At 36.8% G+C, this 13,643-nt stretch overlaps 1 protein-coding gene across 1 annotated transcript in view; it reads right to left on the reverse strand.

The window, feature by feature from the left end:
* The window catches only part of MNAT1 (MNAT1 component of CDK activating kinase), a 194,441-nt gene that overhangs the window by 58,835 nt on the left and 121,963 nt on the right, over window positions 1-13,643 (reverse strand). Inside the window, exon 7 of the mRNA XM_045566155.1 lies at window positions 11,732-11,853. Coding sequence (XP_045422111.1) covers window positions 11,732-11,853 — 122 coding nt within the window. The remainder of the gene's footprint in view (window positions 1-11,731; window positions 11,854-13,643) is intronic.

Here is a 13,643-nt window from a genome sequence, read left to right on the forward strand (position 1 = left end):
GGTAAAAAAGAGAAAGCTTTTCCTTTAAGATCAGGAACAAACTAAGGATGCCTACTTTAACCACTTCTGTTCAACATACTATTGGAAATACTATAATAGCTAGGGCACATAGGCAAGAAAAAGAAATAAGAGTCATCCAGATTGGAAAGAAAGAAGTAAAATTATCTGTTCCCAGAAGATATGATCTTATATGTAGAAAACCTAAAGATTCCACACCAAAAAAATTGGTTACAACTAATAAACAAATAAAGATTCCACACCAAAAAAATTGGTTAGAACTAATAAACAAATTCAGTAATGTAGCAGGATACAAAGTCAACATTCAAAAATTAGTGCATTCCTATAACACTAATAATGAATAATATAAGAAGCAAATTCAGAAAACAATTCCATTTATAATAGCATCAAAAAGAATAAAATACTTAAGAATTAACTAACCAAGGAGGCAAAAGACTTCTACAATGAAAAGTCCAAAACATCCTGAAAGAAATTAGAGAAGACAAACAAATGGAAAGACAACCCACAATCACTGACTGGAAGACTTAATATTGTTAAGATGTCAGTATTATGCAAAGCAATCTACAGATTTAATGTAACCTCTGTAAAAATCCAGTAATTTTACAGAAATAAAAAAACTTATTTTAAAATTCATAGAAAATCTCAAGTGACCCCAAATAGCCAAAACAATCCTAAAAAAGGAGAACAAGGCTGGAGGATTCACACTTTCTGATTTCAAAATTGCTACAAAGCTATGAAAATGGTTTGGTACTTGCATAAAAATATATAGAGACCAATAGAATAGAGAGTATAGAAATAAACTCTGGCACATATGGTCAAGTGATTTTTGACAAGGATGCCAAGACAATTAAATAGAGAAAAGATAGTCCTTTCAATAAATGGTGCTGGCAAAACTAGATCTCTACATGCAAAAGAATGAAGTTGGAGCCTTACCTAACACCATATACAAAAATCAAAATGGATCCTTGACTTAAATGTAAGACCTAAAACTGTAAAACTATTAGAGGAAAATATAAAGCAAAAGCTTTGCGATATTAGTTTTGGCAATGATTTCCTGGATATCACAACAATAGCACAGGCAACAAAAGAAAAAATAGACAAACTGGACCTCAAGACAATTTAAAATTTTGTGCATCAAATGATATTCTCCAGTGTAAAAAAAGCAGCACACAGAATGGGAGGAAATATTCGCAACTCATATACCTGATAAGGGATTATCTTAGTCCATTTGAGCTGCTATAACAAAATAGCATAAACTGGGTAGCATGTAAACAACAAATTTATTTCTCACAGTTCAAGAAGCTGGAAAGTTGAAGATCAAGCTGCCAGTAGATTTGGTGTCTGGTAAAGATCCAATTTCTCAAACATGGTGTCTTCTCCTTGGGTCCTCACTTTTTAGAAGGAGCAAACAAGCTCTCTGGGGTCTCTTTTATAACGGCACTAATCCCAATCAGGAGGGTTCCACTGTCGTGACCTATCACCTAAAAAAAGGCCCCAACTCTCAATTCCATTACATTGGGGATTAGGTTTTAATATATGAATTGAGGAGACACAAACATTCAGACCATAGCAGAGATTAATATCCAAAATATATAGAGAACTCCTAAAACACAACAAAAAAACCCAAAGAATTCAAAAATGAGCAAAGGGCTTGAAAGAAGCCCTTTGTATATCTTCTCCAAAGAAGATATACAAATGGCCAACAAACACATGAAAAGATACTCAACATCACTAATCATTAGGAAAAGGCAAATCAAAACTGCAATGAGATACCCCCCTCACACCCGTTACGATGGCTACGATTTAAAAAACAAACAGAAAATAACAAGTGTTGGTAAGAATGTGGAGAAATTGGAACCCTAATGCACTGTTCCTGGGAATGTAAAATGGTTCAGCTGCTGTGGAAAACAGTATAGAGGTTCCTCAAAAAATTAAAAATAGAACTACCATATGATTCAGCAAGCCCACTTCTGGGTACATATCCAAAAGAATTGAAAGCAGAGTCTCAAAGAAATATTTGCACACCCATGTTCATAGCAGCACTATTCACAATAGCCAAGAGGTAGAAGCAACCCAAATGTCCACTGAGGGATGAATAGATAAACAAATATACACATATAACATGATATTATTCAGCCATAAAGGAATAAAATCCTGTCACATGCTACAACATGGATGACCCTTGAGGACATTATGCTACATGAAATAAACCATTAAGAAAAAGATAAATATTGTATGATTCCACTTATATGAGGTACTTAGAGTAGTCACAACCAGAGACAGAAAGTGGAATCCTGATTTCTAGGCATTGAGGGGAAGAGGCAATGGGGAGTTAGTGCTTAATGGATATAGACTCGTTTTACAAGATGAAAAGAGATGGATGGTGGTGATGGTTGCACAACAATATGAACCACTTAATATCACTGAATTGTATACTCAAAATTTGTTAACATAATGTATTTTATGTTATATCATTTTATCATAATAAAAAAAAATTGAGATAACAATAAAGTTTAATATATGTGAAACCAGAGCCCCAGAATGAAAACAGAAAATGAGGACAAAGAAATCTTTGAAGTGATAATGGTTGAGATATTTAAAAAATTAAAACAACAAAATATAGATCCAAGAAGTTCAAAGAAACTTTTAAGATACATACCACGTCCTTGTAGAAACATGATAAATCTTGCTTTTCTAAATCTAATCTGGCAATCTCTGCTTATTATTTGGAGGATTTAGATCTGTGGTATCCAATATGGTTGCCACTAGCCACAAGTGGCTATTTATATTTAAATTGAATAAAATTTAAAGTTCAAGTCTTCAGTTGCACTAGGCACATTTCTATGATCAGTAGAAACATATGACTGGTGGCTACCATACTGGATAGCACAGACAGAACATTTACACCTTTACAGAAAGTTCTATTGGACAGTGCTGGTTTACAGAATTCACATTTAATTTAACTATTGATATGGTTAAGATTAAAACTACCATCATGCCACTGGTTTTCTAATCGTCCCTTTTCTTCTTTTTTTTTTTTTTGCCTCTCTTTTTTCCTGCTTTCCTTTTCATTAAATTAATTTTTTTATGATCCCATTACTTTCTTTGCTGTTGACTTATTGGCTCTCTTTCTCTCTTATGTTTTCAATAGTTGCTCTAGGGTTTATATCAAACACCTTTAACTCATCACAGTCTATCTTGAGATAACATAATACCACTTTACATATAGTGTAAGAACATTACAACAGCATACTTTTCCCTCTTTCTGTCCTTTGAACTGCTATTGTCAAGACATTTTACTTGTGCATATGTTACGAAATTCACAATGCAACTGTTATTAGGCATGGCCATTTCCATTATTTCTCAAATGTAATTTTATTGACAAAATTATTGGAAAATGCAAAACCCTGTAACAGAGGAGTACTATTTTAAATATTTTATCTTCACTGACATTAAAAGTAAAGATGTTAAGATAAATTTATTTTAAAGATACAGAATTCTGGCTCTTTGTAACCAAGTAGGAGATAAGAAATCCATGTCTACATCATGTATAACTTTTTACATCATAAAACACAATACTGTCTATCACTTTAAGCTTCAATTTTAGCATTTAGGAAAATTATTTTAAATGTTACCTCAAAGGGGGTTTTAGGTTGTGTTCCACATCCCACTGGCTTTATGCTTAGTGGTTATAGGACTTTAGGAGAATACAGAACTGAAGAAAATTTAGGCTTAAGGTATTAAACTATAACATATATTACTTTAATAGTAACTTTACCTTAGACCCCTATGTTCACATGTAAAATACTATGCATCATGTGCAAGATTTTGGTTTTGGTTTCGAAGACGCATGTAAGTTTTATTATTTGTTTCACCTTTCTTTATTTTGCTGTTAAGGTCTTTGATCTTTTTTCATTGCTTTTTATTTATTTATTTATTTTTTGGTTGCAAGTGACTATGGTTTTTTTTTTTATTTTTTTTTTTATTTTTTTTATTTCAGCTCATCATGGGGGTACATAAGTTCAGGTCATATACATTGTCCATGTCCTGCCCATCCCCCCGAGTCAGAGTCCCAAGCACGTCCGTTCTCATTCTCCAGACAGTGCGCCTGGCACTCATCATGTAGACATACCTCCATCCCCTCCCCCCCCCCACCTCCCCGGGTCTGCACCTTCAAGCATGACCATTCGCAAGAGAGTGCGCAACACACTCGTCATGTAGGCATACACCCATCCCCTCCCCCCACCCCCCCATCCCAGTCTGATATCCAATTGGTATCCTTCCCCGATGTACATTTAGGTGATGATCAGGGAAACCAGTTTTCTGGTGAGTACATGTGATGCTTGTTTTTCCATTCTTTGGATACTTCACTTAGTATAATGGGTTCCAGCTCTCTCCAGGAGAACCAAAGAGATGTCGTATCATCGTTATTTCTTATAGCTGAGTAGTACTCCATGGTATACATATACCACAGTTTACTAATCCATTCGTGGATTGATGGGCACTTGGGTTGTTTCCACATCTTTGCGATTGTGAATTGTGCTGCTATAAACATTCGGGTACAGGTGTCTTTGTTAAAGAATGACTTTTGTTCTTCTGGGTATATGCCCAATAATGGAATTGCTGGATCAAATGGTAGGTCTACTTGAATCTGTTTAAGGTATCTCCATATTGCTTTCCATAGGGGTTGCACTAGTTTGCATTCCCACCAGCAGTGTATGAGTGTTCCTGTCTCTCCGCATCCACGCCAACATGTGTTGTTTTGGGATTTTTTGATAAAGGCCATTCTCACCGGAGTTAAGTGGTATCTCATTGTGGTTTTGATTTGCATTTCCCTGATGATTAGGGATGTTGAGCATTTTTTGATACGTTTTTTGGCCATTCTTATGTCTTCTTTTGAAAAATTTCTATTCATGTCCTTTGCCCATTTTTTGATAGGATTGTTTGATTTTTTCTTGCTGATTTTCCAGAGTTCTAGATAGATTCTTGTTATCAGTCTTTTATCTGATGTGTAGTATGCGAAAATTTTTTCCCATTCTGTAGGCTGTCTGTTTATTTTCGTGACTGTTTCTTTGGCTGTGCAGAAGCTTTTTAATTTAATCAGGTCCCAGTCGTTTATTTTTGTTGTTGCTGCGATTGCCTTAGGGGTTTTCTTCATAAATTCTTTGCCTAGACCAACGTCTGTGAGAGTCTTTCCTACATTTTCTTCTAGAATTCTAATCGTTTCCCATTTAAGGTTTAAATCTGTTATCCACCGTGATTTGATTTTTGTGAGAGGTGAAATCTGTGGGTCCTGTTTCAGTCTTCTACATGTGGCTATCCAGTTTTCCCAGCACCATTTATTGAATAGGGACTCTTGTCCCCAGAGTATGTTTTTGTCTATTTTGTCAAAGATTAGATGGTTATATGAGGATGGTTTTATATTTGGGTTTTCTGTTCTATTCCACTGGTCTGTGTCCCTGCCCTTGTGCCAATACCAAGCAGTTTTAAGAACCACAGCTTTGTAGTATAGTTTGAAGTCTGGCAAATCAATACCTCCCATTTTGTTTTTATTGCTTAAGATTGCTTTTGCTATACGGGGTCTTCTCTGTTTCCATACAAAGTGCATAATTATTTTTTCTAAATCTGTGAAAAATGATGTTGGTAATTTAATAGGAATTGCATTGCATCTATAGATTACTTTGGGTAGCATAGACATTTTAACGATGTTAATTCTTCCAATCCATGAGCATGGTATGGATTTCCACTTATTTACGTGTTCTGCAATTTCCTTCCTTAGCGTTTCATAGTTCTCTTTATAGAGGTCCTTTACCTCTTTAGTTAAATATATTCCTAGATATTTTATTTTCTTTGTTGCTATTTTGAAAGGTATTGAGTCCTTAATTTGGTTCTCCGATTGAATGGTATTGGCACATATGAATGCCTCTGATTTGTGTGTATTGACTTTGTAACCTGAGACATTACTGAATTCGTTAATTAATTCCAGGAGTCTCTTGGTTGAGTCCTTGGGGTTTTCCAGATACAACATCATATCATCAGCGAAGAGTGAGAGTTTGATCTCTTCTGTCCCTATTTGGACACCTTTGATTCTGCTCTCTTGTCTGATAGCTCTCGCAAGGACTTCCAATACTATGTTGAAAAGTAATGGGGACAGTGGGCAGCCTTGTCTGGTTCCAGTTCTGAGTGGGAATGCTTTCAATTTTTCCCCATTCAGTATGATGTTGGCTGTGGGTCTGTCATATATGGCTTGTATTATTTTTAGGTAGGTCCCATTTATGCCTATGTTGTTAAGTGTTTTTATCATAAAAGGGTGTTGAATTTTGTTAAATGCTTTTTCTGCATCTATTGAGAGGATCATATGGTCTTTATTTTTGCTTCTATTTATGTGGTTAATTACATTTATAGAGTTTCGTATGTTGAACCACCCCTGCATCTCTGGGATGAAGCCTACTTGGTCGTGATGAATTATTTTTTTAATCAGCACTTGGATACGATTTGCTAGGATTTTATTGAGAATTTTTGCATCTACGTTCATGAGAGAAATTGGTCTGTAGTTTTCTTTTTTTGTTGCATCCTTTCCTGGTTTTGGTATCAATGTTATATTGGCTTGGTAGAATGTGTTGGGGAGAATTCCATCCTTCTCAATATTGAAGAATAGTTTATGTAGGATGGGCACCAGTTCATCTTTGTATGTATGGTAAAATTCAGGTGTGAACCCATCTGGACCAGGGCTTTTCTTTTTGGGAAGGTTTTTTATTGCTGTTTCAATTTCAGTTCTTGATATTGGTCTATTCAGGAATTCTATTTCTTCCTGATTGAGCTTGGGAAGGCTGTGTGTTTCTAAAAATTTGTCCATTTCCTCCTCATTTTCCAATTTGTGTGCATAAAGATTTTTGTAATATTCATAGATAATGTCATGGATCTCTGTGGCTTCGGTTGTGATTTCTCCTTTTATGTTCCTGATGGAAGTTATTAAAGATTTTTCTTTTCTGCTCTTGGTTAGTCTAGCCAGTGGTGTGTCTATTTTATTTATCTTTTCAAAGAACCAACTTTTTGTTTTATTAATTTCCCTTATAGTATTTTTGTTGTCTTTTTCATTTAATTCTGATTTGATCTTAACAATTTCTTGCCTTCTGCTGGGTTTGGGGTCAGTCTGTTCTTCTTTCTCCAGCTCTTTGAGTCTATTCATTAAGTTGTCTATTTGTAAGTCTTCTGTCTTTTTGAAATAGGCGTTTATGGAAATGAATTTTCCTCTCAGGACTGCTTTAGCTGCATTCCATAGATTTTGATAAGTTGTGTCACCTTTGTCATTTAATTCAAAGAATGTTTTGATTTCTGACTTAATTTCTTCCTTTACAAAATTGTTATTCAGAAGAAGGTTGTTTAGCTTCCATGACTCTGAGTAGGAATGAGAATTCCTGTTAGGGTTCATTATTACTTTTATTCCATTGTGATCTGAGAAGATGCAGGGTATGATTTCTATTTTTTTAATTTTTTTAAGACTTGCTTTATGGCCTAGGATATGGTCAATCTTAGAGAATGTTCCGTGAGCCGATGAGAAGAATGTATATTCGGTGGATTTCGGGTAGAATGTCCTGTAGATGTCAGTCAGGCCCATTTGTTCTAGCATTCTGTTTAAGTCTACTATGTCTTTGCTTATTTTCTGCTTGGAAGATCTGTCCTGTGCTGTCAGTGGGGTGTTAAAGTCTCCAACTATTAAAGTGTTGTTGTCTATCATTTGGTTTAGATCGAGTAGGATTTGCTTTATGAATCTGGGTGCACCTAGATTGGGTGTATATATATTAAGTATGGTTATGTCTTCTTGTTGAATTGTGCCTTTCACCAGTATGTAGTAACCATCTTTGCCTTTTATTACTTTTGTTGGTTTAAAGACTAAGTTATTGGAAATTAAAACTGCCACACCAGCTTTCTTTTGGCTACCATTTGCTTGAAATATCAAGTTCCATCCTTTTATTTTCAGTCTAAATGCATCTTTGCCGGTTAAGTGTGTTTCCTGAAGGCAGCAGATACTTGGTTTGTGTTTTTTTATCCAATGGCCCAGTCTATGTCTCTTGAGTGGGGAATTCAGGCCATTGACATTTAGTGAGAGAACTGATAATTGGGACAGATTTCTGTTTATCTTATTGGGTAGAACTTCTTTGCTATGTTTTCTCTCTTGAGCCATTGTGGTGGCTAGAATTTGATCTTTAGTTCTTGGGTGGTTTTACATTCGTGGGTCTTTGTTGTGATGATCCGTGTGTAACTCTCTTTTGAGTACTTCTTGGAGGGGTGGTCTTGTCTTGGTGAATTCCCTCAGTCCTTGTTTATCTGAGAATGTCTTAATTTCTCCTTCATATAGAAAGCTTAGCTTAGCTGGGTACAAGATTCTAGGCTGGGCATTATTCTGTTTCAGAAGAGTGAGAATGGGGCCCCAACTTCTTCTTGCTTGTAAAGTTTCAGTTGAGAAATCTGGCGTAATTCTAATGGGCCTCCCTTTGTATGTTACTTGTTTCTTTCTCCTTACAGCTCGAAGAAGGGTCTCTTTAGTGGATATTTTGGTCAGTCTGACGACTACGTGGCGTGGTGTTTTCCTATTTGCTATGAATCTACCAGGGGTTCTTTGAGCTTCTTGAACCTGTATATCTAAAGTTTTAGCAAGGCCTGGGAAATTTTCTTCTATTATGTCTTCAAATAGTTTATCCAGCCCTTGCTTATTATCTTCTTCACCTTCAGGGATGCCTATAACTCTCACGTTAGGTTTCTTCACATAATCCCACATTTCTTGAAGACTCTGATCTTTTTTCTTATTTCTTTGCTCTATCTCTGTGACTGTCTTATTTAATTGGAAAGAGTTATCTTCGATCTCTGAGATTCTGTCTTCTATTTGATCTACCCTGTTCTTGAGACTTTCCACTGTGTTTTGTAGCTCCCTGAATAAATCCCTCATTTCTAAGAGTTCAGTTTGGTTTTTCTTCAATACGTCTATTTCTTTAGTGAATTTTTCTTCCAAATCCTGGAATTTTTTTGCGTTTTCTTTGCGTTGGATATCAATTTTTTCTTGTATATCATTCAGCTTATTTATAACCCAAGACTGAAATTCTTCTGGTAACATGTTGGTATTCTGAAACTGGCTTGTGCCAATTGGAGGAGAGTTGGTATTTTTCTTTGGGGGCGAGGTTTCCGTTTGGTTTTTTGTGCTCCCCATATTTTTCCGCTGAGCCCTTCCCATCTGGCTCTATCGTTAGTTCTTTTCTCACAGCTTTAGTCTAGTTAACAGCACGTCTTGTACTCTGTTCTTAGGCTGTGAAACAGTCTAGGTATGTTGCTTCCTTTGTCTATAGGGGGAGACTGTTGTGTGTTGTTTAGAGTTTTTTTCTATCTCAGTTGGGGGACTGCTTCTGATGGGTCCACCCCCAGAGGGTTGGCTTGACCTAAGACCAGTTTGGCAAGTTAAATCACTGTGTTGTGGACTTTCAGTTAGTAGGCAGGATTCACACTATTTGCAAGCAGAAAGCCTCTTCTCCCTCTCTTTTTCTTTCCCTTCTTCCCCCCCCCCGACTTTTGGTTCTTCCTCTGGATGTGTGGTTTCTGTCTCTTTCTGCAGGAAAGACACTGGCTAGGCAGAGGAGGCAGTGCCCTCACTCCCTCAGTGCCCCAGCTGCTGCAGCTCCCACGGGCAAGGGTCTACACTGTCCCAGTGTTCCCAAGGTCCGGGCTCCACACTCTTGCGTCTGGGGAAGCACTCAGTGTTCACACCTGGGAAGGGGACCTGGAGAGGTTCTATGGATCAGGGGATGGAGCCTCCTAGGGAGCCGCCTGGCACCCTATGGCTCTGCAGCAGTTAGACCTTGGCCCACACAATTGCTGCTGCCCACCCGCAGATCACTGGTACTGGGGGGCAATATTCAGGGTCCGATAGGAATCAGAGCTGGGGGTCTGGAGCACTCAGGAGTATACAGTAGCTCCTGGGCTGGAGGGCCACCGGAAAGGAAAAAAAAAAAAGAGAGAGAGAAACAATATGAATAACAAGGAGAATAAAGAGAAAACAAGAAAGAAAAGAGAAAGAAAGAAAGAAAGAGAGAAATTAAAAAAAAAAAAAAAAAACCTCTCGCTTTTAATATTTCACGCTCGCAGCCCCTCGCCTCGGTGCAGGTCCGTGTCTGTCCCTTTAAGAGAGAGGGCACCGGAGACCCGCCAGAGTCCAAGCTCTCGCCCGCCTATGTCACCTGTCCTCGGAGCTCCAAGTCTCCCGCGATGATTCTGCACCGATTTCAGTCAGATCCCTGACCGAGTGGATGTGGGGGTCAGTGGGGAGATCAAGCCGCTTTGCTGTGGGGCTGAACCCACCCCACTCGCCGGTGAGGCAGGCACGGCCGTCCCGCACTCCGCTGTCTGTTTTCCGTCCCGCACTCTCCAAATTATCTCGGTCTGATTTCCCACTCGCCTCTGTTTTTTCCTGTTCCCTGTGTCCCACGGTGATTCTCCGTGGGTTCACCCCACCCTTCCTGTGGAGGAGCAATCCTCCAGCGTTGTGGCAGGTGGAGATCCACGGCTTCTCCGGGAGCACAAATCCAGGAGGTCACCTCCACTCCGCCATCTTGCCAAGCCTCCATTGCTTTTTAATTACTTGGATTCATTATACTTATTTATTTATTTATTTATTTATTTATTTATTTATTTATATATATATGTAGACAGAGTCTCACTCTGTTGCCTGGCTCACGGAAACCTCAGACTCTTGGGCTTAAGCGATCCTTCTGCCTCAGCCTCCCGAGTAGCTGGGACTACAGGCATGCACCACCACTCCCGGCTAATTTTTTCTATATAAATTTTTAGTTGGCCAGATAATTTCTTTCTATTTTTAGTAGAGACGGGGTCTCGCTCTTGCTCAGGCTGGTCTCGAACTCCTGACCTCGAACAATCCACCCGCCTCGGCCTCCCAGAGTGCCAGGATTACAGGCGTGAGCCACCGCGCCCAGCCTACCCATTTTTTTCATTCATATTCTTTACACTATTTTCTTCTGTTGAGAAACAGCAGTTTCTTTATCAGTCTTCCATTCAATAGTTTACATTAAAACACCAGTGCCTGCACTTTTTAAATATACAAATACCCACTTGCTCCCATGAGACAGACTATGACCATCTCCATCACTCACAAAAGCCACAATCCCAGATTTCCAAAATGATGCATATGATATGATGGTTGAACCACTGGGCCAGGTTTACATTATACTTTTCAACAAAATATATTTCATAGTTCATATCTTATAAATGTAGTTTCACTGTAGACAGCAGACAGGAAATCTACCCTTTTTCAAGGCAAAGAGCCCAACTCACATTTTTACTGGCTTACTACTGACTAAATCAAGCCCCAGTTTCTTTATAAAAATATATATATATAAAAATATACATATGTGTGTGTGTGTATGTGTGTATAGTGAGCTGAAAATGAACAGCCACTCCAATATGGCTGCCAACGATAGGTTTAAAAAAGAATAAATTCCAGTCTCAATTTCAAGAGACCTAACAAGTCCATAGAAAAATTAATGTACTAAATAAAACTTAACTTAGTATTAAACACTGTTCATTTTTTTTTTTTAAAGAATAAAGTTCTATAAACTGAAAATATAGAAATGCACAGTGTCAGGTAAAAACAGCAAGAACAAAGTCCTACATACCAGCTCCTCAATGTGAAGTTCTTTTGGACACTTACCCGAGTCTTCCTAGCATCTCAAACTCAGGAACTTTTGGTCCACATGTCTCTATCTGCAGTGGTTGGTATTCATAGAGAGCTTCTTCAAGTTTGTGAATAGGTGCTAATGAAATATGTTGGCCCTATTAGAAAAATGAAGGAAATTAATACCTTTTAATATTACTTTTATATTGCTAGTTATTTATAATCATTTTAAAGATAGATTAAATTCTTTGCATTAAAAATATCATCCATTAGGTGTGCTGTTCCATGGGTACAATGCATTACATTACTGAAACCCACACCATATAATTAACATACAGTCATTGAGACATGATTTAAAGGAGGAAAACCAAATCCATTATTAAATTCAAATTCAGTTTTAAACAGTACAATTGTTCCATGTCAATGGTAAAACTCAAGAAATATATAAGCATAGTCCATCCTCACATTTTCCTATTTTCATTAAACAGCTTTGACATTTTTCGTAATCTGTGTGTTTTTAGAAGCGCTAATTAGGGAAGAAAGTTAATGAAATTATTCTGTGCAAAGCTTTGCCCCTAAATGTCTATTCTCTTAAGTCTTTACAAACTTACTCACCAAATGTGTATTGTTTCATATCATATACACATATACACACATAAAACAAGAAAATTTTACGTTAAAAAATAAGATGCGTTAAAACATCCAGGTATTTTTCTCAGAAGAAAGAACTGCTGGATAACTAAAATACAAGGACCTACAGACCATATTTGAGCACAAGTATACAAAATAAAGCACCACTCAGCCATATAACACCATTACACTCAGAACTGCCTGTTTATCATACATCTAGGCATAGAATTCTAATTTATAAAAATCACTATTTTTTATACCGTCCATAGTTTCTTATTCTAACCCTAGTTCCATTATTTTTCTTGGTATAGTTCTCATCAATTTCTCTATTTCATATCTTTTTATAAAACATTCTTGTACTTATCAATTCCTCCATTTTCTAATTTATATATTTTTACTTTTGTTACATCCCTTAGTTTCCTTTTTTCCCCTAAATTACTAAATTGGATGCATAGTACACATGTTAAATGTTTTATTTTTTAAAATAAAAGTTACAACTAAAAAGTGATAAAATACAATTATAGTAGTGAGGAATAACCATTGACAATGTCTGCACCTAACTCATGGTTTTTCTCTTTAACTAGTTCAGTTTCATATAGTATCATCCTAGTTGGTTTACAGTCATATTGTTATAGGTATCTCTGACAATGTAATCACAAAAGTACTTCACCAAAAATGGGCAAAGGACTTGAACAGACATTTCTCCAAAGAAAATACACAAATGGCCAATAAGCATGTGAAAAGATGCTCACTCAACATCATCATCATCAGAGAAATGCAAATCAAAACCACAATGACATACCACTGCACATCCATGGCTATTTAAGATGGCTATTATTTTTTAAAAAACAAAAAATAACAAATGTTGGTGAGGATATAGAGAAATGTGAATCCTTGCACACTGGTGGTAGAAATGTAAAATGGTGTAGCTGCTGTGGAAAACAATATGGAGAGTCCTCAAAAAATTAAAAACAATTACCATGTAACCCAGCAATTCTACTGCTGGGTATATACCATAAACAAATGAAAGCAAGGTCTCAAAGAGATATTCGTACAGCCATGCATATTCACAGCACCATTATTTACAATAACCAAAAGGTAGAAGCATTCCAGTATCCATCAAGGGAAGAATGAATAGACAAAATAGATATACAATGGAATATTATTCAGCCTTTAAAAAAAAAGGAAATTCTGATATATGACAACACGGATGAATCTGAAGACATCATATTAAGTGAAATAAGCCAGTCACAAAAGGAAAAAAGTTGTATAATTTCCACTTATATGAGGTTCCTAAAGTAGTCAAATTCATGGAGAC

This window comes from Lemur catta, chromosome 1 (assembly GCF_020740605.2).
Source record: "Lemur catta isolate mLemCat1 chromosome 1, mLemCat1.pri, whole genome shotgun sequence".
In the NCBI taxonomy this organism is placed as follows: domain Eukaryota; kingdom Metazoa; phylum Chordata; class Mammalia; order Primates; family Lemuridae; genus Lemur; species Lemur catta.